This window comes from Mesoplodon mirus (assembly GCF_964341445.2).
Source record: "Mesoplodon mirus genome assembly, chromosome: 18".
NCBI classification, from domain to species: Eukaryota; Metazoa; Chordata; class Mammalia; order Artiodactyla; family Ziphiidae; genus Mesoplodon; species Mesoplodon mirus.
The window spans coordinates 18,767,911-18,793,324 of NC_138994.1; the positions used below are offsets into that span (position 1 = coordinate 18,767,911).

At 59.1% G+C, this 25,414-nt stretch overlaps 1 protein-coding gene across 1 annotated transcript; it reads right to left on the reverse strand.

Moving 5' to 3' along the window:
• Window positions 1–25,190, reverse strand: KIF19 (kinesin family member 19). Its single transcript, XM_082604927.1, has 20 exons — window positions 24,978–25,190; window positions 23,152–23,232; window positions 12,844–12,954; window positions 12,125–12,212; window positions 11,665–11,801; window positions 10,459–10,584; window positions 9,911–10,105; window positions 8,412–8,558; window positions 6,937–7,059; window positions 5,525–5,690; window positions 4,677–4,851; window positions 4,373–4,571; window positions 3,510–3,780; window positions 3,291–3,412; window positions 2,689–2,822; window positions 2,329–2,434; window positions 2,068–2,164; window positions 1,032–1,429; window positions 660–819; window positions 1–427 (listed from the first exon to the last, which is right to left on the reverse strand). The coding sequence occupies exons 1-20, from the start codon at window positions 25,014–25,016 to the stop codon at window positions 297–299; spliced, it is 3,006 nt and encodes a 1,001-aa protein (XP_082461053.1). The 5' UTR covers window positions 25,017–25,190; the 3' UTR covers window positions 1–296.
• Between the last annotated feature and the right edge of the window lie 224 nt (window positions 25,191–25,414).

Below are 25,414 nucleotides of genomic sequence, written 5' to 3' on the forward strand. Positions count from 1 at the left end.
CACAGGTCTCAGAACAGGGTTTTGGCAGCAGGGTTTTCTGTCCAGGGCTGGGAGGCCAGGGAGCCCTGCCATCCCGGCCGTGCCTCCTGGGCTCACCTCCCCTTCCCAGTGGCACCGCAAGCACGGGAAGTGTTGGGCAGGCGCCCTCACCGTTCCTGGGTCTCAGGAGTCCCAGCCTTCTGGGATCCTGAGCTCCTGCTCGCAGGTCACCCCCGTCTGCCCAGCCTCCATCTCCCATTTCCTGCCACACCCCATTCCGTCTTGGGGGCAGGAGGGCCGGTTCCAGGCAGGGCCCCTCAGTTATGTGCGAAGCGTCCATCTTTGCCATGGGTGCTTGTGCCATGGGGCAGGCGGGGCCCCCGGGTAGCCCGTTGGGAAACACCAGCTGGGTTGGAGGGGACGGCGTGGGGTGAGGAGTCCCCAGGGCCTGCAACAGGGGAAGGGCCACGAGCAGTGCTTCAGGAATGCCTCTCCATTCCCTCTGATCGCCCAGTGGCTTTGAACTCCCTAGGGGCACAACCCCAAGGTGCCAGTCCCACAAATATTCTTCAAGAACCCAGTTTCCAGCAAGGGGCAGCCATAGGGCAGGGAGCTCAACGTGCTTCCTCCCTGGGCTGACCAAGCGCTCCCCTCCCATTCCCTCCTTTGCTGGTACTGACCTGTGTTCTGGCTTGGAGAGAGTTTGACCTTGGCCATAGGCAGGGTGACCTTTCCCAGGTGCCGGGTACCAGGGGCTGGGTGCCCGCACACTTGCACCCTGTGGTCCGAGATGCTCTGCACGGGATGGGACCCCAGGAGGTGTGTCTTGGGGCGAGAGAGCTGTGTTGGTTGGAGAGCAGTGAGGTGAGGTGGGAGCCGCATGGGGATCCGATACAGGGGTCTGCCCCAGCTGCTATGCCAGCTTGGGGGGATATGGCATGGAGGGTGGTGCACAGCTAGGGGTACCCTGGGGCCGCTGGAGCAATCCAGCCCTCAGAGCCCCACCAGCAAGGCAGGGGCCCAGACCCCCCAATCCTTGCCCCTGGACTCACCCCTTGCCCTGTGACCTCAAAGGACTGGGACCTCCGCTTCCTCCTCTTTGCCTCCAGCAACTCCTCCCGTTTCTTGCCCAGGCTTTTCTTCTGGCCACGCAGCCAGGGCCCAGGGCCATCGCCACGATGCTCGACTGCCCGGGATGGGGCCTCACCCATGCTGCTGGACAGGTTGTCCTCACTGGCAGCGTGCTGCAGCATGGGGCTGGGTGGCCGCTTGCAGGCCAGCAGGCTGGGTGGCCGCGTGTCGTCCGCCTCGCTCAGCGAGTGCAGGGACAGGCTGCTGCGCTCCATGCTGGGTGCCAGCAGGTGGCGCCCCTCGGCGCCCAGGGCCCGAGAGCGTCGCCGGGCAGCCTTCACTGAGATGCACTTGGTGCCCGTGAGGATCTCCTTCCTCTCTGCGGCGGGATAAAGGAGCACCCAACCCGAGATCAAGGCCACATATTCCTCCCCCTCCTGCACCTCCAACATCCCTTCTCTGCCAAAGCATCCCCCCTTGCTTGCTGTTTAAGAAACTTTGGGCAAGTTTCTGAGCCTTACTTTCATCTGTAAACTGGGGATGGTAAAACTAACCCCACTGAGTTGTGAGGATTTTTTTTTTTTTTTTTGGCCGAGCCTTAGTTCCCCGACCAGGGATAGAACCCATGCCCCCTGCAGTGGAAGCGCAGAGTCTTAACTAGACTGCCAGGGAAGTCCCAGGTTATGAGGAGTAACTGAGATAATGGGCATCGCCTATGGCCAGGGGTTAGGGATTCGGTCTATATTTGCTATTACAATTATTTCTGAGTGGGAAGGTGGGGCATGATCCTAAGTGCCATGTGTTCCCCATTCTGGTTTCTGACTGTGCCCCCAGCTTTGTGTGGACAGAGCAGGTCATTAATCCTCTCTGGGCACTGGTGCCTCTTTCTAGAACGGTCAGCACCCGACGCATGGGTGTATTTAGCAGTGCAGAGGGAAGGAAGGGGCTCTGGGCTGGGTGATCTGAGCAGTTTAGACAATGCCAGGCTCAGGCTAACAGGGTGGGCAGGGGGCACACCTTTGCAGGACAAAGGGATCTCTGACAGGTTCTCACTGCTGTCAGGGGAGGAGTTGATCCGGCTGCTCAGGCTGCCCAGGCTGTCCTGAGTGGGGGCCTGTGAGACGAATTGGTTGGGAAGAGAAGCCACTGGACACAGCAGGGACCCTATGTCCCCAGGGGGCTGTTTTGGAAAGGCTCCATCCCAACCACTGGGTGTCCACCCTGGTACTCCCACCTGCAGCAGAGGAGCCCATCGGGCCAGCGGTGCCCAGTGCTCACCTCCTGCGTCACCAGGCTGCCAATCTGGATGGGGGGTGGGGTGGGCACAGAGGAGCTCTTCACCTGCCAGGCCCCGGAACTGGCCTTGAACACGTGGTTGGCTTCACTGAGGTTGGCAGAGGAGGATGGGCATCTGTTGACCAGGCTGGTCCCACTGCGGTCCCACCCCCACCCTAGGGGGGAGCTGTTGTGTAAAGGGAGAGAGGACCCAAAAGTCCTGGCTCCACACCTGTGCCACCTCCCCGCTTTCGTTCCTGCTCCATCCTCCCCAGGAAGCCCTAATCTGGGCTGGCATCTCTGGGACACAGCCCGTGGTGGCTCAGGCAGGAAGGACTGGCAGAAAGTGGCCCCTGGCCTCACCTCTCTGTGCTGATCGGAGGCAGAGAGCTGCCCTGCAGGAGCTGGGCTTCGGAGCTCAGCGTCTTCACGCTCTCTGGGTCAGACTCTGGGGTCAGCAAGGTTCCTGCTCTGCTTATTTTGGGCAAGGAGCTGTCCTGGGGAGGGGGAGAAAGGGCAGTCAGAAGACTTGGTCCTGGGCCGGGTAACAGCACAGGGTGACAAAGTCACACAGGGTGTCTGGGGCTGTAATATGGTCTGGGAGCCCCAGAGGGCAGTGGCCTGTTCTGGGTCCCCAGGGACAAGCTGTGGTAGGCTAGGCATCCCTCGTGGCACTGCCTGGTGGCCTGGTGTCCTGGGAGGGCGTCTGGGGCCGTTTGTCATATCTCAGATAGCCAAACCGGACCCTCAGACCCTGGGCGGGGACAAGTGCCAGAGAAGAATATGCCGAGAAAGGAAGCTTACTCAGGCTGGACAAGCCTTTGGGTGGGATAAGAAGGAAGGAGTCAGCTCCCTGGGGACCAGCCAGCCTGGTCCCACCGCCATGCCAACGACCTGCACGCACTGCCCTGGGCATCGGCCCCTCCCTTAGCACGTGTGCACATGCTCAGGCCCGAGGCGCCCACCTGCAGGGCCCCAGAGGCCACGCGGTCCATGATGGCGGCCCGCTCCAGGCTGCCCTCGTCCTGCGCTCGCACGTACACTTCGTACAGCTCCTGCAGGCGCTGCGGGACGGCCAAGCTGTAGTCTGCCACGGGAGGGGCAGGGCTCAGCGCGTGCCCTCGGGCCCTCCGCGGGTCGATGGGGCCCGTGGGCGGCTCGGACGCGCGGGGCGCGGGCCCTACCGTCGATGATCTGCCGCTGGCCCTGGATGATCTCGTCGCAGAGGCTACGGTGCTGCTCCAGGCGGCGCAGGGCCTCGCGGCGGTGGCGGAGCGCGCCGTCGCGGAGCAGCGCGTGCGACTGCATCTCGGTGTTCTCCACCTCGAGCTCGTGCACGCGGCACAGCAGGCTGAGCACCTCGCGCTGCTCCTCGGAGCCGATGCGCCGCGGCAGCGTCTCCTCTAGGCGCCGGCCGCGCGCACGCAGCTCTCGGCAGCGCTGCTCCAGCGTCAGCTGGGGACCAAGCGGGGTGATCGCCAGGCGGGCTCTCGCCCACCGCTGAGCCTGTCCCCGCGCCTCCAGTCCCTGGACTCTGGGCTCCCGGCTGAAGCCCCATTCCGAGGCCCACCCTCGAAGCTGCCTCTCGGGCCTTGCAACCAGGGGCTGCTCCTGAGGGGCCCGTCTGTGCCTACCTTCTTGCCGTCCTGACCACAACCCATCCCTGGAACCAGCTCCGTGGATCTGCTGAGCCCCAGCCCAGCTGATGCCCTCTGGGCTCATGGTACCCTGAAACCCCCTGGCGAGGATATGCTCCAGAACAGAGGGCAGAGATCTGGAAAATCCTAATTATGATATTGGCTACCATTTTTTGAGTCCTTGGTGTGTGAAAAGGCATTTGTTTAATCTTCCCAACAACCCTACTAGGGCTGACTACTCCCATTTTACAGATGAGTAAGAGAGGCACAGAGAGGTGAAGGAGTTTAGTGAGGTCACAGGGGATTTGTGGCCTGAGCTCCCAGCTCCCACTGCTCCCACAGGCCTCCCCCAGCCCCTTCCTGCTGGGGCCTCTTAAACCCACTCTCCCAGACCCCCAGACCCCAGGCACCTTCTGCTTTCGCAGCTTCTTCTGCTCTCCCATCAGAGCAGCGATGCTCTCCCGGGCGCAGGCCACCTCGGGGGGCTCCAGGATGTCTGGCTGGTCATCGCCTGTGTCCGAGTCCTTCTCACTGTCGTCCTTGGTGTAGGACTCCTTGCGTTGCTCCTCCCTCCACTTGAGTGTCCTGCGTGACTTCTCGTGCTCCCAGCTGCCGCAGCCCCACCCCCGAGGGAGACCCGGGATTCAGGCCACGGTGGGAGGCACAGCATGCATCTCCAGCTCCCAGCCCCTGTCCCAGGCCAGGGGTGCTTACCCCGCAATGGTGAGCAGGTGGCGGGAGGTGTCGATCTGCACCTCCATGGCGTGGTTCTCCAGCTCCAGCAGGTGTCTCCGCACGTCCATCTGCTCCTGGAAGGCGCTGATGAGTTGCTCCCGCAGCTGTTCCATCCCGGCCTGCTCACCCTTCTCGCTGTGCAGTTGGACCTTGGCTGGCCGTTGAACGGCAGGTGGGGGAGGTCAGTGGAGGAGGAAGGGTCAGGCCAGGAAAGGCTGGGCTACCTGGGGCCCTCCCCTCTCTTTCTTCCCAAATGACTTCCTGTGCAAGCGCCTCCTCCAGAAAGACCTCCTAGATTACCACACCCCTCCCACATCCCACTTCCGCATTGAGTCTTCAGGCTATGACCTAAAGGTGATTCCCAGCTTCTCTGTATGAACTGGGCTTCCGCCAGCCTTTAGAGCACCTTTCCGTCAACTAATAAAAGGTGCCCTTTAGACACTTCACTGCCACCTGTTGGAAAATCATCATAGCAAATACAGAAAATGTATGAGCACCGTATCCCTTCTGGTGATGCCAGGCACAGTCTCAGAGCCCTGCACTGCAGCCCCGAGAGTGACGCCCCGCACAGCTAAACGCCCACGTGCCACTCACTCGTGTGATACCACCTAATCCTCAGGTCGAGTCTCTGAAACAGAGATCATGATTCCATTTGACAATTGAAGGACTGGAGGCTCAGAGAGGTTGATAACTAGCCCAAGGCTACCCAGCCAGAAAGAATCTGAGTCTAGCTTTGAACCCAGCCCTGCCTGACCCCTGAGCAATTTGAGACGGCCTGGATGGGCTTCGGGAGACGGGCTCCCACGGGCACAGACCCACACACACACCTTGGATGTGACAGATGTCACCCCGCTCCAGCCGGCCATGGGCCCGGCCCCGACCACCCTGCTTGTCGATCTTGCACTTGAGCCTCTGGATCTCGCCCCGCAGGTCGGCAATGATGCTGGTGTACTGCGCGATGTGGTAGGAGACATTGAGCAGGTTCTGCTTCACCTGTGGGGATGGGAGGGGAGCAGGTACGGTCACCTGGACGCCGGGGCCTGCCTGCGGGTTCCTCTTTTCTCTTTCTTACCCCTAATCTTTCTGACAGTAATGGCCTCCTTGCCTCTGAGCCTACAACCTCTCAACACTACGTGCCTCCGCCAGAGGCATACTCCTAGAATGCCGCCTTCCCTGCTCAACCTCCAGTGGCTCCCTACTGCTTGGGGGAATGCCCTAATTCCCCCACCACTCTCTAGATTTTCTTTTGACTCACTGCTCCATCAGGAACATTCTGCTCCAGCCAAGGAACCATTCTACTTGCCCCACTCCCACCACCGACACCATCTCCTTCCTGCCTCTGGAACCTCTACCCTTACTGTTCCCTCTCTTCCTAAATTTCCTCCCCATCCTTGTTTCCCTCTCACAGTCTCCAAAGAGCTACATGGGATCCCACCAGCACCCCCATCCCCGACCGTTGGCATCATTTCCTGCTGTTAATAATATTCTGAACTATCAATTCAGAGTATTATTATTACCTGTCTCCTCCCATCATTAAGTTCCTTGAGGGTTGGGATAAAACATAAAGTGCCTGGAACAATGGCTGGCGAATTGTAGTGTCAGGAGAATGTTCATGAAATCCTGTCTTAGAATTCCCACCCCTCTACCCACACGGGTGGAAACAAACATCCTAACAGATAGTGAGGATTCTAACACGTTCACCGGAGAGGGTGAGAACGTGGGCTTGGAAACCAGGCAGACACAGCTCTAGTCTCAGCGTCATCACTGCCCTGGGACTGGGAGGTCACTTAACTCCCTTCAGCCTCATTTTCCTCAGCTGTGAAATGGGGATAGAAATAACGCCTGCCTCATTTGAGGATCAGATGAGATGATTTGATAAAGGGCCCAACATAAGTGCGTAGTAACGGTCACCTCTATTATGTCTATTAGGATTAGGGGATTTGGAAAGGTGAACATCTGAATGAGCATCTGAAGATGAAAACGGGAAGATGGAAGGGGATGACGGGGCTCGGGGCGCACAGACCTTGCACAAGAAGAAGGGGACCCTCAAGGGCTGTGGGCTTCCCGGCAGGCAACAGGGAAGGGCACAGGGGTGACGCTGGACTGGGGAGTGGGGCCAGTGCAATGGTGGCTGGTTCCAGAGAATGTGCGGTGCGGTGACAGGGCCTGGAATCAGTCCAGGGGCTCGAATCTTGGCCCTGGAAGGTGGGCCCTGGGGGACACACCAGGGGTCCCTCACCCTGGTCTTGATGTTCTTGGCCCGGCCAGCATAGGTCAGGGTGTTCCGGGATTCCTCAAAGGCACTGCTCGCTGGGCTGATGTGGGCGATCATCACCGTTCTGCTGTTTCCCCCCAGGGAATCCTGGATGGGGCCAAGGGCGGGCTGTGGTCAGCAGGGCCCTGCCTTCCTGCACGCTGCTCCTGCCAGGCTGTTCGTGATGTCCTTGTGGTGTGTGTGTGTGTGTGTGTGTTTCCCTCTCTGTATCTCACACTAACACACACGCACGCACACACGCACACACTCTCACAGGTGCTGAAGCCGAGCATCACAGGACTCTCCCCTCCTCCTCTGCTGTCCCCCCTTCTTCCCTCTTCCAGCTTCTTCGCCAAAGTTCATATTTGAAAATTTCGAGTATCCAGGACAGGGTCTCCCGGCTTCCCTTCTCCTCCCCTCATACGTGAGAACGAGGAAAGGCAGCAGCCCTGGTTGGCTGGGAACCAGAGGGGGAAGAGCCCCGTGGGGCCCCGGGCCCCTCCCCCATCCCCTCTGGCTTCCCAGGTCCCCCTTTATCCGACTGCTGGTGGCACTGTCTTGGCTGGAGTGAGGGGGGTGATGGGGACCTCTGTATGAAGGTTGAATTTGGCCTGTGGCCACTGCCTCCCTTGCCCTGGGCTTGCCATGCCCTCCTGGACAGACAGAGAGTGCACAGCGGGGCTGCGGGCTTGGCGGGAGACAAAGCCCTTGGCTGCAGCAGTTACCAGCTGGGCGACTCCAAGCAAGCTCCATCACCTCTCTAATCCTCAGCTTCCTTGGGTTTCGAGGGTGGCAGTAATTAACTGTCCTACCTCCCAGGCTGTAAGTGCAGTGATGTTGGCAGGCCGATGGCCAGCGAGCATTAAGCCATCTGCAGCTCTGCTATCAGCCTAGACAGACCTCTGCTGAGACCCTACGTCCAGCACTTACTAGTGTGAGGCCTTGGGAAGCTTACTTAGCCTTTTAGTGCCTCGGTTTCCCCATCTGAAAATGGAAATCGTAATCCCCTAACTCAGACTCGCTGACAAGATGAAAGGGACTGGGAAGTGGGTGCTGAGGCACCGAACACAGAGCCCAGCCAGGAGCGGGGCCTCCCAACAGCAGCCTCTGGGAGCCATGATGCTGACTGACCACCTGAACCCCCAAATCCAGACGACCCCCAGTTCCCCTAGACCCACAGCCCTGGGGTGGGAAGTTAGATGCAGCCCAGTCTTTGGTGAGAGTCACCAGATAACATACAAGACACCCAGTGAAATCTGAATTTTGGATAAATAACAAGTGGGTTTTTGTTTTTTGTTTTTTAGTATAAGTATGTCCCAAAGATGGCATGGGACATACTTATACCCAAACAGATTTTGTTTATTTGAAATTCACATGCAGCCAGGTGTCCTGTATTTTTCCTTGTGACGCTGGCAGCCCCACCCTGGGTGCCAGGCACTGGGCCCGGTGGCAGCTGGTACCTTCAGGAGCCGGGTGAGCTTGCTGTCACGATAGTTGATGTACTTGCTGCTGCTCTTGTCGCTCAGCGCGTTGATGCAGTTGCCCAGGGCCAGCAGCGAGCGATTGATGTGGGCCCCCTCTTTCATGCGCTGCCCACGGTTCTGTGTCTGGGGGGCGAGCAGTGGGCGTGACTCCCTGCCCCGGGCCATCCTGAGTTGTAAACCCCTCCCTCTCCCCCGGGGCCCTGCAAGGGAGAGATGCTGAGGGCCTGGTCCCACCCTCTGTCCTGCGGTCAAGGAGGGCATTCGAGAAGGTCAGAGAACCGGAAGGCCTCTGAACAACAGTGGGGGACAAGAGGCTTCTGAGGAGGGCTGAGACCCTGGCACTTCGTCTGCCCTGGGGCTAGCCCCGCGGCACAGCTAAGGCAGCGCCGAGAATGCGATGGAGGTGGGTCATGGCTTCCCAGGCAGCTCAGCTGAGAGCCGGCCCGGCCATGGGCACACGGCTCTAGAGGGTGCGCCAGGCTTCAGGGATGGAAGAGGGAAGTTTGTGTGTGTGTGTGGAGGCGGGGAGTGAGTGTGTGTGAATTGCATGTGTATATGTGACAGCATGTATATGGGTATAAGAAAGTCTGTGAGTGAGGAAATGGGTTGAGGTGTATGTAAGTGGGTGTGTGAGCAGGACAGTGTCAAGTCCCAGGAGGCTCTGCCTACAGCCGCCCTCGGGAGATGTCTTTGCCCAGCCTGGTGAAGCTGGGACCCACTCACTCCAGTGGCCGCGGGGCACACCCTCTCCCCCCGCGGGGAGCTGGCTGCTCCCCTGTACTCCTCCTCCAGGAAGCCTTCAGGCCTTTACTGGAAGAGAGTGGTGTGTTTCTCCAACCCCACCCTGTTTAAACCAACCCCACATGTTCAAACATGAAGCCCTGTTACATCTCCCTGGCGCTGTCCTGTCCCTTGCATTTGCTTCAGTGCTAATGGTGACATCACCCAGCCCCAGCACTCACGTGACCGTGAAACCTCCAAGTTTGCCCGCAGGAGGGGGCCTGGGCCCAGGCTCAGGGCCAGGCGGACAGGGCTTAGTGATGGGGGACAAATGCTGAGAAATGGGTGATGGATCTTTTTCTCTCCCTGATGTGGTTGGCAAGGGCCTCCTCCCGGGCTCTGCCCAGGGTGCCCCCAGTCGGGGGACGTTGTTTCCCCCCTGCCCCAGCTCCTCATTGGGCCCATTCATTCTCTTGCCTGGCCCTCCCTCCTCCGGGGCAGCCATGTCTCCTTCCCTGGAGAAATCCCCACGCTCCCAGGCCCCTTCCCACAAACAGCCCTTGAGTGCTTCCCCAGGGTCCCCCCCATCCTTCTTGCTCATCGGAGACATTCCTCAGTCGCTTCCCCTCGGGATCCCCCTCATCCCTGCCCTCCCTGGGACAGTCCCCACCCCCACCCCTTGGGGAGCTGGGCGGCCAGCATCCCTGCCCTGTCCCCCAGGCTTTCTCCCCAGCCCCACGGGGAGCTAGCCTCACCTGGGAGGCCCGCTCAGAGCCAGCCAGGTCAATCATGAACAGGCGGCCCTGCCGCACCTCCTGCAGGATGTTCTTGACCCGGCTGCGCTGGCGCACGGACACCTGGAGCACGGCGTGGGAGCGGGAGGACGTCTGGTTGGCGGCCGTGGGCTCCTGGGTCCTCTGCCGGTTCCCCTTCAACAGCAGCTGCATGATCTGGGTGGGTGGGACGGGGGAGGGAGGCCACTCCTGGGGACCCGTGGGGATGCTCCCACGTCCTGCATCTGAGAGGTTGGGAAGGGGCCCAGGCAGGGGTGGGTCGGCCCCCTGTGTGCTGCGGGGCCTGGGAGGTCAGGGTCTGTCTGTAAACTGGGAGGCTGGTTGCCTGGTCAGCCCCCAGGGTCTGCGTGGCTGGGGGTGTGTCATCCAGGATTCTCTGTGTCTGCCCCAGCCCCAGCCCAGCTGAGCGGGCAGCTGCTCCCTGGCTGCAGGGCCCAGCCCGCTCCTGCCCATCCCCACCGGGAGGTTAGTGTCCCTCCCTACTGCCCGGCTGGCTACACAAGACTCGCCTCTTTGGCATTGACGGTGGAGACCTCGGTGATCCCGGCCACCTGGATCACCCCTTTGGAGTCTTCCCTCAGCTCCAGGTACCCCAGGGCAGGGTTCAGCAGGTCCCGGATCATCTCGTTGTAGATCTGATGGGCCAGGTTGGGAGGGGCAGGGGACAGATGTTAACGGGAGACCAAGGGCAGAAGGTTCAGGCAATGGCCAGGCTCTCTGTCCCTCCCGGGCGCTCCAGGCTCCTCTCAGGGAAACCCTGGTTAAGGAGAAAGACCCCTTCCTTTCTAGGGGGTGGGCATAGGGGGCTTCAGCATCCAGAGGGAAACATCGGGCTGCCAGAGCCAAGGGTACAGAAGGCATCAGAACCAAATGGAACTCCCTTTGCAGGCTGGCCAGGCACGGGACAGGGGATGGGACCTGACCCATGGCCAAGCCCTGTTTGTTGCTAGGCAACCCATACTCTACCTTCACCTGCTCCCACCTTGCAGGCCCCCAAAGTGCATCTTGCTGGTTGAGTCAACACCACGCTGGCTGGAGCAGCTGCTGGCAGTAATATCTCACTGCCCTTCCTGAGCTGTCACCCAGGAGATTATCAGCTCCCGGAGGGAGCCGGAGAGGCCAGGAGCCAGATGGCATCTAGCCCACTGGCTCTCCTGCCTCTTCTGGCTTCTGTGTGTCCCCCGCCCCCCAGCTACCCCCGCTGACCCATCATTGCCTGGTGGTAGCATTCATACAGGTGGGCATCAGAGGCTGTGGCAAGATAGTGAAGGCTGGCAGGTCCCAGCCTGTCCGTGTACGTGCAGTTCCCACCTGTACCTATATACACTGAGTGCCTGCAGGTAGCCTGGAAGGGCAGACAGGGTTGGCTTTCAGGAGTGTGCCCAGGAGGGTGGCGTCTGGGAGGATAGCTGAGGTCTGTGCTCAGCGACAAGGCTACTTTGGAGTGTGGCACAACGGGCACGGCTCGGCTTTAAAGCCCTGGGGTCCTGAGTTTGAATCCCTGCTCCTTCACTTACTGTGTGACCTCGATCTAGTTGCCTAACCTCTCTGAGCCTCAGTTTTTATAAAGTGAGGCCGACCATCTGCACATGGGAGAGCAGCAGTGATGAGCACCCCAGGAAACTGCCCCGTGACCTGGCCCCAGGGAGGTGAGCCAGCCTGGTCCTATGGACCTCTTGTCCAAGCCCACGGGACAGGGTGGAGGGAGGACTCACCTCCAGGTAGGACATGGACACCTCATATTCCATGTCATTGCTGGTCTCCTCAATGGCACAGAAGAGGTCATTGAGGGTCCGAATGTAGATGCCGGGCTCATGGTCTGTGCCCAGCATGGTGTAGGTTTTCCCGCAGCCTGGGGCAGGGCAGGAGGGGCGGGTGAGCAGGGCAGTGGCCGGGCGCGCAGGAGCTCCTGGCAAACCTGGGTCTGTCCTCAAGGCTGGACCCTCCCAGGTGGCCAGGGAGGTGGCGGGGGAAGGGGAGAAGATGGTATCCTTGGCTGGGGATGGGGCTCTGGGTCCGAAGGGCCCTGGGGGAGGGTGGTTTTAATCAGCCACATCCTCGGATCCTGCTCCGGTTGGGGCCAGACTAGCTCTGCGGTGGAGGGGAAGGGGGCTTGATTCTCAGAGTGGACAACCAGGGCATACAGTCCTCTCCGTGGGCTGGGCTCCCCCTCACCTGTGGGACCATAGGCAAAGACAGTGGCATTGTAGCCTGAGATGACGCCTTCAATGAGGCTCTTGGTGGTGGCCTGATACACCATCTCCTGCAGGAAAGAGGAGACCCGTCAGGGGCCTGGGCACAGGCAGAGCAGAGCACACAGGCCCACGGGCACATCCTGGCTCCCAACAGCAGCAGCTTCTGTCCCTGGAGCCCTTGGCCCCAGAGAAGTGGGGGTGGGAATTGGGGGATGGATGTCTCTGCTTTCACCCCATGGGGGGATGCCAGCCTGAAAGAGAGCTCGTGACACCTGAGACGCCTCCCCCTACCGCCGGCTCCCAGCCCCCAGCCCCGAGGACGCACGCATTACACCTGCCGCTGGGAGCATCCCGCAGATGGGCAAGATGGGGGTCCCTGGGAGGGTGTCAGCTTCCCGAAGCTCCCCTCCCAGCGCCAGATGGGCTTCAAGCACTCTCCTCCAGCTCCCATAGGGGCCACCTGTGGGGTGTGCTGTGTGGGTCCCCGTGTAGGGTGGCCTCTGCGTGCTGACCGGGGTGTCCACGCAGGAGGCTCTGAATGCACCACGCAGGCACACGCACACTTGCATGTGTGGGGAGAGAGTAAGTGATGGAAGGAAGGCTGAGGGTCGGTGGCAGGGTCCCCCAAGGACTCCCTCCTGAGAGGGTCAAAGGGCAGAGAGAGGATCTTGCGTGTCCCTGGGCCCAGGCCCCCCTCACCTGGGTGGCAGTGTAGTCAAAGGCCACGTCGAATAGGTAGGACTTCTCCCGGGAGCGATGCGCCCGCAGGATGTCGTCGGGGTCTTCCATTGGGTCCATAAGAACCACCATCTGCAAAGGTACCCGAGGGGAGGCTGGTGGTCACCCAGGAGCCCCAGGCCCATACCAATGTCAACACTGACCACTGACCTCACCCCTCCTCACTCAAGACATGGGAAGGAGTGGGGATGATGCTCTGTGTCCAGGAACGCCGGGCCCAAGGAGGTAAACTGAGTCCTGACAAAGGACAAGGCACTGAGGGGGATGGGCTGTCCTAGAGCCAGCCAAGGTCGCAGAGACAGTGATGGCGCTCCTTTCCTGGGTCAGCAGGGGAGCCAGGGCCAATGACAGCCCCAAGAGGACCTGAGAGCAGACAAGACATGAGGGGCAGCCCCTTGGAGGGGCAGAGGGAGCTTACTGACAGAGGAGGCTGACTTGGGAGCCCGGCCCGGCTCCGTGGACCTGGGAGATCCACGTGTCCCTGTGGGTGCACCCCCGTCCAGCACCAGGATTCAGGAGGCCCAGTGCTGGGAGGACCACAGCCTTGGAGCTCCCACCAGACTCATCCCAGTAGGTACACAGCTGTGCTCACTGCGTCTAAACTGGCCTAAGACCCCTGGGGTCCCAGCAGGGCCCCCTTCTGGGATTCTCAATGGAGGAGAGAAGAAGGAAGAGGTAAGACAGCTCCCTAGGAGGCCCGACCCAAGACCCTCACCCAGAGGTCTTATCCAATCAGATGGGATTCCAGGTAAGCCAGTTAGAGGGGATGCTCCAGACAGGCTGGGCTGGGGCTTTGTGCAGGGCAAGAATGAGGCCACTGACTGAGGCCCCCTCACAGCCTGCCAGAGGCTGGGTGGCCATGGTGAGCTGAGTGCAGGGTGTCGGGGCCTGCGGCTGTACCTGGGGTGCCCACCTGTCCCCAGCCACCACCTCAGGGCTTCAGCCCCAGTGCCCTGTAAGCTTGTCCCAGGATCCAGTTCCTGGTTCAGGGCTCTAACGCCAGCAGCAGGAGCCCTGATCAAGTTTCAGACCCAAATGAAGATACACCCGCCCGCAAGTCCCCAGGTGTGGGTGCCAGTGGAACGCAATGGAACTTGACCAGATGTACAGCTCTCACCCTCGGTGCCAGAACTCCTGTGCATACTGGCAGCACCAGCGGCCTGAGGGCCACCCTCTAGGGACCTTTGATGCAGGAGTGGGTGAGCTGTGTGCACTGATGCCCAGCACCCACTGATCACCTTCAAATGACCTCTGGGCACTGCCAAGTTTATGGCACCATCGGCATTTGGTTCTTTTGACATCCAGACTCCTGAGAATCAGGACATTGTCAGCACAGCTGCTACGATCCCCTCTTAAAGAGGGCTTTGTCTGCGTCTCCATCTGTCTGGGCCCCAGCCTGCGCCCCACCCTTCAGAGCATCACCCCCAGCCTGGTCCACTCTGGCATACAATGGAGCCCTTGTGCCCCTCAGCCAGGTGAACTGGAGCTGAGCCGCGGAGGGCTGGGGTGGGGTGGGGTGCTGTGGGCTGCACAGGGAGTTCAGGCCGGGTGACCACGACTGCTGGGCACCTTCTATGGACAAGGCATTAAGTGGGGCCCTCGAGGAGAGAGAGAAAATGAAATGTGGTTTCCTGCCTCTGACATCACAGTGGAGTGGGGCACAGATCATTGTAATAACAAGCGCCGAGCTCCAGGAGGCAGTCAGAGCATAGTGGAGGGGCATGTGATCCGTGATCCAGGTTTTCCCCTGCAGGAGGGCTTCCTGGAAGAGGTGGCGCCAGCACTGAGTCTTTTTTTTTTTTTTTTTAAAGCTTATTTATTTATTTATTTATGGCTGCGTTGGGTCTTTGTTGCTGCACATAGGCTTTCTCTATTTGTGGCGAGCGGGGGCTACTCTTCATTGCGGTGCGCGGGCTTCTCATTGCAGTGGCTTCTCCTGTTGCATAGCACGGTCTCTAGGTGCGCAGGCTTCAGTAGTTGTGGCACACAGGCTTCAGTAGTTGTGGCTCGCAGGCTCCACAGCACAGGCTCAGTAGTTGTGGCGCACGGGCTTAGCTGCTCCGCAGCATGGGGGATCTTCCCGGACCAGGGCTCGAAGCCGTGTCCCCTGCACTGGCAGGCGGATTCTTAACCACTGCGCCACCAGGGAGGTCCCCAGCACTGAGCCTTAAAGGATGAGTAAGAGTTGGCTGAGGAATGTGAGGTGAGGAAAGCAGACGAGGGAAAAGCACTAGCAAGGCCACGAGGTAAGAGGCAGGCTGTGGACAGACGGCCTCAGCTCAGAATCACTGGCGATTCTTGTGAGAAAGGCAGGAGGGATTTTTCCTCCTGTCCTCTCTGCCAGGAATCTCGACAGCACAGACCCAAGGTGGCCACAGAAGGAGACGTTGGGGCCCCTCTGTGAGCACATGCTGTCCCCGCTCTGGGAGGCTCCTGTACGTCCTACATGTCACCCAGGCTGACACCCAGCATCTGCCCAAGGAATGTTTTCTCAATAAGGCTGCACAGAGGGAGCTGTGAGTGTGCCACGTGCAGTGCTGCGTGCTTTGCACGCACTTTCTCGTTTTCCCCAACAGCTTAGAGCAGGCACTTGTATCATCTCAGGATTATCATGAGGAGTCAGACTGGTACCCAGAAGCTGCACTGCCAAGTACAGAGCTTGTTGGATTCAGAGCTGTTGGGTTCCAGAATCCAGGCTACTAACCACCAGGCCCCCCACCCCTGCCTCTGGACCAGCAGCTGCCTTCCTGGGGCCTGTCCTGGTTGAACAGTGTCCTCCCCAAATTCAAATAATCCCCCAGGATTGGAGATGACGCCTTCAATGAGGCTCTTGAAGAGAATGTGACCTTATTTAAAAAGAGGGTTGTTGTACGTATCATCGGTTAAGTTAGGATGTGGTCCCTTTATAAGGACTGGTGGTGTCCTTATAAAAAGGGGAAATTTGGACACAGACACACGTGGCGGGAAGATGATGGGAAGAGACACAGGGAGAAGAGGGCCATCTGCACGCCGAGGACAGAGGCCTGAAACAGATTCTCCTTTGCAGCCTCAGAAGGAGCCAGCCCTTCAGACTTCTGGCCACAGAACTGTGAACGAACATATTTCTGTTGTTTAAGCCCCCCAGTCTGTGGTACTTGGTTCCAGCAGCCTTACAAATTGATACACTACTGGAGGCAGGCTCCTCCCTCAGCCCTGAGGGAATGGGCTAGTCTGGGAGCTCTCTTTCACAATTCCCTGCATCTTATATTTTTTTAATTAATTAATTAATTAATTAATTTTATTTTCGGCTGTGTTGGGTCTTCGTTGCTGCGTGCGGGCTTTCTCTAGTTGCGGCGAGTGGGGGCTGCTCTTCTTGTGGTGGCCTCTCTTGTTGCGGAGCACGGGCTCTAGGTGCACGGGCTTCAGTAGTTGTGGCTCGCGGGCTCAGTAGTTGTGGCGCGCAGGCTTAGTTGCTCCGCGGCGTGTGGAATCTTCCCGGACCAGGGCTCAAAGCCGTGTCCCCTGCCTTGGCAGGCGGATTCCTAACCACTGCGCCACCAGGGAAGCCGCTCTGCATCTTAAATGTTCATGCCTGTGGCATGCTGGGCACCTGACTCTGGGAGGTTTCAAGGGGCACGTTGACCACACAGGACGCACAGGGCCCTCCCGATGCCGGTGGGAGGGTTGGAGGCAGGGCCGGGAGTGGGGAAGGTGGGTGGTGCACGGCAGGGCTCTGTCCCCACTGGTCCAGGCCTCCTAGCTCAGCAGAGGCCCCCGGGCTTGACCTCTCCCTGCCCCCACTGCCTCCAGCTCCAGACCTGTTTTTCATTCAATGCTGACTGTGACCTTTCCACGGTTCTAGCTTTGGGCCTGGAAACACAAGACCCGCAAGGGAAGTAGGGGGCCTCAGGCTCGGGAGAGAGTGTCATCCATAGCCTGTGTCCCCATTAGGGACCAGGCTCCTCGCCAGCATCTCCTAGGTGAGTAATACCACGAACAAAGTGTGTCGGGAGTTCTTCCCGCTGCACACCACTCAGCTGCCGGGCTTTGATTGGCTTTGCAGTTTTAACCGCTTCTTTCTGGCCTCCAAACGGCTAAACTGAGACCAGGGTTTCACAATCTTGGCACTATTGACACTTTGGGCTGGATCACTGTTATCAGGAATTGTCCGCTGTGTTGTAGGATGTTTAGCAGCAGCCCTGGCCTCTACCCACTAGAGTCCATGGCACAGCCTCGTCCCAGCTGTGACATTGCCGAATGTCCCCTAGGGAGCAAAATCGCCCCCAGTTGAAAACCTCTGACCTAGACTATTCCTCCTCAAGCCTCCAAACTGGCAGCAAAGATCTCCAGGGGAGGGGATGTGCAAACTGGGTTCAGGCTCCATACTGCTGTGTGACCTCGGGAAAACTGCACCAACTCTCTGGGCCTCAAGTGCTTCCCAGTTGGAAGTCTGGGAGGACCAACAAGGCCATAGCCTTGAGAGAAGAAATCGTGCCAGCACTCCTCGCCTACTCAGGAAGCCCCAGCAGAGAACGGGTATCTGGGGAGGCCCCAGCCTAGGAGACATCATTTCCAGTCCTGGGAGCTGAGCCCATAGCCCCTGTATTCTCAGGGTGTAAACAGGACCCAGCGAAACAAAAGCCTGATTCCAGGTGGCTATCACCCCTGTAAGGCTGTTTCTAGATTTTTGTTTGTTTTTTCTTTAAGAAGGAAAATTCATGGCTGGTCATAGTTCTAGTTGTAAAAGTACCATCCTGTGGGTACTCAAGAAAGGAGATTTTGATCTCAGGAAGGGTGTCCCTGGGCCCTGACAGCCTTCAGGCTAGATGGAAAAGACCAGAACGCTGAGCTCATAAAGCCACCAAGGCCCAGCTGGCTGCTCAGGACAGAGCCACACCTGGCTGATGTCCCGGCCAGGTCCCCACATGCCTACAGGACTCTGAAGACCCTGAGGCCTCGGGTGAGAGGACATGTGACCAAGATTGTCTAGGGCTGCATCTCTCATGGGTCTACAGATGCCTTCATCAGTGTTGCCCTGGGAGCTTGTAAAATACAGATTCCCAGGCACTACCCAGATTCACTGAATGAAAATCTCTGGGGAACTGGGCCCACAGATCTGCCTTTTTAACCTGCACTCTTACCTTGTACCCATTCAGGCACTCAGTGTAAGAATCCTTGCATCCTGGCAGCATTATTCATAATAGCCAAAAGGTAGGAAGCAACCCAAATGCCCATCAACTGATGGACGGGTCAACAAAATGCAGAGTAACCATAGCCTGGAATAGTATCCAGCCACAAAAAGGAATAAAGTTCAAACCCAGGATACAAGGTGGATGCAGCCTTTTTTTTTTTTTACTTTTTGGCTGCACCCCGTGGCCTGGGGGATCTTAGTGCCCCAACCAGGGATCAAAGCCCCACCCCCTGCACTGGAAGCGTGGAGTCCTAACCACTGGGCCGCCAGGGAAGGTCTTACAACGTGGATGAACCTCGAAAACATTATGCTCAGTGAAACAAGCCAGACATGAAGCACCACATATTGTATGATTCCATTTCTACAAACTGTCCAGAACGGGTGAATCTATAGAGACGGAAAGTGGTTTCCTGGGGCTGGGAGGGGGCTGGGGAGATGGGCGGGGTGGTAGCTAAGGGTGGAGGGAAAGACTTCTTGAATCCTCTCCCAGTCACCCTCCTTTGGGGTCACAGAACCAAGAAGCATCCAGATGGTGGGTGTGCACCGGGGGCTCCGCCCCCGGGCAGGTGAGTGGGGCTGAAAGCGCCCGGGCTACTCCCACAACACTCACAGTCTCTGACTCTCGGCATCTGTCACCTTATACTTTATTCACCTTTCACAATAGCCTGCACTTGCATGGCACAGCTCTCCCTTACAGGATTGCCTCTAATCCTCTCAACAGCTCTTGGGCTGGGCTGAGCAAGTTCTTTTTTTCTTTTTTAATTAGTTAATTAATTTATTTATTATTTTTGGCTGCGTTGGGTCCTCGTTGCTGCGCGTGGACTTTCTCTAGTTGCAGTGAGCGGGGGCTACTCTTCGATGCAGTGCGCAGGCTTCTCATTGCGGTGGCTTCTCTTGTTGCGGAGCACGGGCTCTAGGCGTGTGGGCTTCGGGAGTTGTGGCTCGCGGGCTCAGTAGTTGTGGCTCACAGGCTTAGTTGCTCTGCAGCATGTGGGATCTTCCCGGACCAGGGCTCGAACCCATGTCCCCTGCATTGGCAGGCGGGTTCTTAACCACTGTGTCACCAGGGAAGTCCAACAGTGGAGCAGGTTCTTAACATACTGTCTTCTGATGAGGAAATGGAGACCAGGACCCGGAAGCCCCTTGGTGGCTCCTCCCACAGGACCCCAGGGGCACGGGGGCGGGGGTGACAGTTGGGCTTTGAACAGATAAAGGCTAATTGTGGGATTATGCATATGGTCAGGTGACTTAAATCCTGTCGACAAACATGGTCTGGAGGGCTGGGGGGAGGATCAGCAGGCTGCGGGCTCTGTGGGGTGGGGAAGGGAGCTGTTTGTTCTGGAACTTCTGGGCCCCAGCGACCTCTCAGGCTGTCCCTACACCTTGCGGTCATCAGTGGCATCCCTGAGGGGTCTGGCGTCAGGGTCTATTCCTGCCCCAGATGCTAGGAGACCAAGCTCCTACCTGAGTCTTCCATGAACACAAAGGTGTGGCCGTGACAGATTGGGGACCACCAGTCAGGGAGCCCTGAAGCCAGAAGGGGGCGGGCAGGAGGTGGACCAGGGTTTCACTTACCTCTGGGGCCTGAAACCATCCCGTGTGTCAGCCCTGGAGGTAAACTAACCTCTATTAAACGCTGACTGCGCACCAGTTGCTGGGTAAGCACTGGGCATGCGTTAGCCCGTGAAGACTTCTAAGACGGCGCTGTGACAATGATCCCGAATCAAATGGGGCGATGGGGGTGGGTAAGACCACAGGCACCGGACCACCTCATGACAAATCCAAACCCTAACTCCAGCTTCCCCAGAATCCGGGCACACCAGCCTCTTGTCCCCAGAGGACACTCTGCCGAGTGAGTGTCCACCTCTGCAAAGCTAGGGGAACAGTGTCTCCCTCATCTGCAGGAGAATGACGCCTAGCTCTAAGCAAGGCAGTCCTAGGACCCCTCACGGTGGCCCAAGCCAGTGGGTGGCTGAGGCCTCGGTCCACCTCTGCCCGCTCAGAACCCACCGGCTGGTGGGCTTTGGCAGCATCGCCTCCCTGCTGACCACCAGGGGCCAGGCTTCTGTGGTGACCTCTGGGCTGCTCTGCTCGGCGGCTCCCCACCCGCTAGCCCGGGACAGCAGGAGCAGGGGTGAAGTAAGCCCTGCATCACAGAGAAGGCAGAGCCCAGAACCCCAGGCCAGCAGAGGCTGGGTTGGGGAGCACTTCTGCGGGGCTGGGCCGTGAGGGAGGGTCACAACCAAGGGAGCAACGGAAGCAGCCGGGTAAAGGGCAGATCTGCTTCCCAAGCAGATGTCTCTTTAGCGGAGGCCGGGTGCTGTGTAGGATGCTTGGGCCCAGCTGCACCTTTGCTGGGAAAAGACTCGAAGGCCCTGTGGTCCTGGGGATGCTCCCAAACTCACCCTGCCAGCCCACCGGGCTCCAGACCTCCGGGAGAAGGACCAGAGCGGCTGGCCCATCAGTGAGGCTGGCCAAGCCTGCAGCCCCCAGCCTCCCTCAGGGCCAGCGATGCAAGTCCGGGAGGCCTGGGCCACAGAGAAGCCATGGGGGTCACCGGAGAAGGATGGAGGTCAGGGGGCAGGGCCTAGCCAGAGGGCGAGGCTATCCATTTTACTTTTTGGACTTCACCTTACTGGTCCGAGCACTTGAGCGGTGGCTGGTTTTTCAGAGGTTCCCAGCTTGCCACTTGCTGTGGTTTCTCCCAAACTGCAGCCCAAGCAAATGTATCTTTGGTTTTTTTTTTGTTTTCTTTGGCCCCACCATGCAGAATCCCATGAAGGATCTTAGCTCCCTGACCAGGGATCAAACCTGGGCCCCCTGGCGTGGAAGTGCAGAGTCTTAACCACTGGACCAAGGAAGTCCCAGGCAAGTGCATCTTTGAATCCAGCAGGGAGAGAAGATGCTGGGGGCCAGAAGCTTAGCATTCTCCCTGCAGGGCCTGGAGTCTGTGTTGAGAGCCCTGAGCCCACGCTGCTCAGACCACTCTCTCCATGTCTAAGCTGACAAAAGAGCAGCCCCGTTGGGACTGCCCAGCCCTTGGGACCTTCTCGGAGGCGCAGCTCGGCCTCCCTCTCCACTGGCAGGGACAGAAAGGAGCCAGTGTTTGCTGTGCGTGGGCACACAATGGGCTGTGCCCTGGACCAGAGCGTTTCCATCAGCATCAGTTAATATCTCTCAGCCCCCACTCCGGCTGGGAGCCAGGAGCAGCCCAGAGAGAGAGCATCATTGTCCCACCTCTGAGGACCTGATGTCCTTGGGGACAAGTTGGACAAACAGGGAGTGGCCTTGCCTGGAAGGAGGTTTCTCCTCTCGAGTTCTCTGGCCGTTCATGGTTGGCCCCTCTCATCAGCCAATCCAGCAGCCCTGGGCACTCTCAGTCACTTATAGATGATAACTCACAGCTATTAAATGCCTAATGGGTACCAGGCCCTGGGGAAGCACCGTGCATACATTTGCGGCTGAAGACCCTCCAGAGGAGGCATTATGGTTACTGTCCCCACTTACAGAGGAGGCAACTGAGCCTTCTGGAAGCAACCTGGCCCAGGCCACACAGCTGGTAAATGATAGAACCTACACTACATGGCTGTTGTGTGCATTCATGCTGCTCCCACCAGGCCTTTAGATGGGTTCTTCCCAGCCCTCCCCTGCCTTCCTTCAGGTCTTTGAGGAAGGCTACCCTTTTCCAAGAGGGCACAGAGGAAGAGAAATCAGGAGGCTGGTGCCACCCAGCTCTGTTGTGGCCACAGCTCACTTGGGCTGAAGGAAGAGGCTAGGTGGGGTGAGCACTTGCCCCAGGGACCCCGAGGCAGGCAGGCATCACAGGCTTTGTCCACCTATGGTCTTCTTACCATGGCCCTTGGGCTTCCTGGGTCCAGCCTGCCGGGCTCAAGGCCAGCAGGTGCCCACTTTACGCCTCTCTCTGCAATGCACTGCGCCACCCTGACTCCTCTAACCTCCTAGCACATCCTGCCACCTTGATGAGCCTGGGCGCTCAGGAGAAGCTAGCAGCAGCAGCCACAGAGCAGAGGCAAGGGGTTGCTCTCGAGGTCCCCAGAGGCCATATCACCATGATGCTTCTACCCAGGCACCAAGCCTGCCCCCACCACTGTGCCCATCCCCACCCCAAACCTGAGTCCTCAACTGCCTACCCCAAAAACCATCCTGGCCGTGGTCTACAGAGTGTGCAGCCTGGCTCCTGCCCACGCCGCCAAACTTATCTCACTCCTCTCGCCCCTTCTCTGTCTGGCTTGAACCACACTGGCCTTTTCTCAGTTACCCAAGTGTATCACAATCCCTCTCACCACAGGGCCTTTGCACATGCAAGTCCCTCTGGTTGAAATTTCTCCCTTCAGCACACTCCTAATGACCTCTTCTTCATCCCTCCTGTTTTAGCTCAAGCACCCTTTCTCAAGGAAGCCCTCCCTGACCTCTGGGTCTAGGTCAAGTTCCCTCTTATTCTCATATCGCCACACATTTCTTTGCAGCCCTTGTTGGCTACAAACTCATATGTTCATGATTCAATTCTTTCACTTAAGTCTCATCTCCCTGCACTGGCAACAGAGGGAGGACAGGGTCTCTTCTGTTCACCGTGGTTTCCCGGCTCCTAGCACTGTCCCCAGCGTGTTGGGGGCACTTGATAAATATTTCTTGTCTCCTGTGTAAACGGAGGTGGGGCTTGCCCTGCCCACCTCATCACGTTGACAGGAGAACCAAGAGAGCAAATAGACATCCAAAGACTTTGCAAAACATGAACAGTCTGGAGGTGAGCATTAGCTCTAGACGCTATGAACACGTGCTCTACGGGTAGCAGACCCATTAAGGTGGGGAAGTCAAGTCATGGGTACGTGGAAGGTGTGTGAATTTTTTCAGGGCTGGAGGGAGGGTCTCAAGCTCCCCCTCCCCCCCAGACCAGGGAAGCTTTTAGCTCTCCTTGGATCAATCTAGGGAGGCTTCCTGGAAGAAGGACTGTGGTTTCCTTGATGATGTAGTCAATAGTACAAGGAGTTCAGAGGGTAGAGGAAGGGCCCTTCCTGCCCCCACCAGGTGTGAGCAGACCTCTGCCCTGCCCTACAGCTCCCAGCCACAGCCCCATGTACCTGCTCGTCTACTTTATGGGCGATGAGGGTGGCTCCTTCTTCCAGCTCCGCCACGCTGATGGGCCGGACCCGGAGCGCCACCTGGGAGGGAAGGCCAGACCCCTGGGATTAGATGGAAAGGGCTGTGCCGGGCCGCAGAGACAAGGATGAGAGGACCCCAGGAATCCTCCCCTGGACCAGCCCCATGGGTTCCTCTCTGTTCAGCCATCCAAGCCTGGTTCATCTTAAGGAAAACTCAGTGGTTCAAGGCTACCATCTAGGTCGAGGGTACCAGGTCCACAGAGTGTGGGCTCTGTCTGAGTCTATGAACTTCCCAGGAGCCTGTGCCCCAGGGAGAGCCCCAGCGGAGAGAGCTGTCTGCTCCTCCAGACTGCATCAGTCACACCCCAAATTAAGCACCTGCAGCCCCCCTGGGCTTTGAACTTGGAGGCCTTGGCAGTGGAGCAGCCTGTCTGTGCATCTGTGAATGATGTGGGCGGGAGGTGGGACGGGGGCCCAGGGGACATCCCCTCCTCATGCTGACAACCAGTGACTGCATCCCCACCTGAGGACAGTGCCATCGGAGGCTCCCACCTGCCTCTATCCTCCCGCCAGAGAGAGATGGTGGGTCTTCATCCTGGGCCTGGGTCTCCCCCCAGACGGGGCGCTCCTTCTTCTACTGATCAAGGGGAAATAGCTGCCCTTGTGGGGCACCAAGGGGTGTGTGTGGGTATAACTAATGGGCCCTCACGCCAGGTGAGAACCCTTCACTCTCAGAGGCACTTCACTGCCTGTCAGGCCGCCCACACCGGCCTCCTCAGCCAAACTCCACGGGTGGCAGGGAAGGCCCCTCCATCCCTGCCCCAGGGGCGCGCACCACACAAGCCAAGGCAAGCCATTTTCAAAGAGACAATTCTAAACTGCCAGAGAGGATGTTCCAGAGCCCCGGGCTTGCTTGGGGGCCTGGGGCTGAGGTTCGTCTTTGGAGCAGCGAGCTCACCCCACACCCTACAGAGGCGGGAGTCTCTGGGGGCCGCATTATCCTCCAGTTACATTACCACCCACCTGCTGGTGATGGCGGCCCTTTCCCAGATCCCAGAAGTTAGGGTGTGGGGAGGGGGCTGGGAGAAAGCAGTGGCCTTGGGGTCACTGAGTCTTCCCCCCATCACTCAGTCTGGCCCCACTGATAATCCGAAACCTGTCTTTGTCTCCACCTGTCTCCCGTGCCCCCCACTCACACCTCTTCCTCTGCCCCAGTCCCCAGGGCTATGAGGGGCCATCTTGGTTGCTTCCAGCACTTCTCGGAAATGTTTCGAGTCCTTACTTGGGCAGCATCTGTGTTGCAACCCAATAACCAGCTACCTTCAACCCTGTACCAGCTCCTCTGGTACCTGGGGGCTCTTGTCTACCTACCTGTGATCCCCAAACACTTTAAACTCCTGATACCACCGGGCTGGCATGCTCTGGTTCACCAGGAAACTCCCACCTTCCTTCCCCAGGCAGGTAGGTCAAAGCCCTCCCTGCCCCTGGCTTTTCTGGATCAGAGAGCAGTCTTGTTCCAGAGCCCCATCTGCACAGGTGGGTGGGTGGGTGGGGGGTCCTGCTGGGAAGGTGTAAAGGGGGAGTGGGACTGAAGCCAGGCTAACTTCCCAGGCCTTAGCAGGGTGGCCATGATGCCCTCCTTCCTGACATGCACGACTCGGGGCAAGTTGCTCTGGACGCTCCCAGCCCCTGACCCTGAGTGTCCTCTTAGCGGGGCCACACAGTACGGTCCGGAGGCCGCCCGAGGGTGTGGGTTCGGGGGACCAGGGATGGGGTCGAGGAGGGGGAGGTTGACGGGTTCTCACCATGAGTTGCTGGTCCTTGGAGTCCCCGCTGTCCTTCATGCTGGCGGCGGGTGGAAGGGCTCAGGCCGCGACAGCGGTCGTGGCCGAGCCGCAGCTCCACCGCCGCCGGTTCCCTCGCAGCCTCGCCTGCGCTGCGGCTGCCTGACAACCCGAAACCAACGACGCGCCCGCGGCCGAGGCCGCCGACAGGGAGGCGGGGCCGGGGGAGGGCCCCGACGGCGCCTCCCGCCTCCCGCGCCCCCGCCCCTCCGCGCTGCTGCCGAGGGGTGGCCGCCTCCGCCGGGGAGCCGCCCTAGCCTGCTCCGCTTTCCCAGCGAGTGTCCGCCTGTGCGACCCTCCGGCCTTCGGCACAGCCCTGCGTCCGTCCGTTTGGTAGCTCTCGGCGCCCCCTCCCCGCACCCCGGGGCTCGCGGCCTGGGCTCCTCTTCCGCGGCCCT

Bases quoted from the DNA above. Each gene is read 5' to 3' on its own strand.
- KIF19 (XM_082604927.1), bottom strand. From the start codon at position 25,016: ATGAAGGACAGCGGGGACTCCAAGGACCAGCAACTCATG. The intron at 2,435-2,688 runs GTGAGGCCAGGG...TGCCAACCTCAG, and splicing joins CCTCCGATCAGCACAGAGAG to TGAAGCCAACCACGTGTTCA. The intron at 820-1,031 runs GTGAGTCCAGGG...CAACCAACACAG, and splicing joins TTGAGGTCACAGGGCAAGGG to CTCTCTCGCCCCAAGACACA.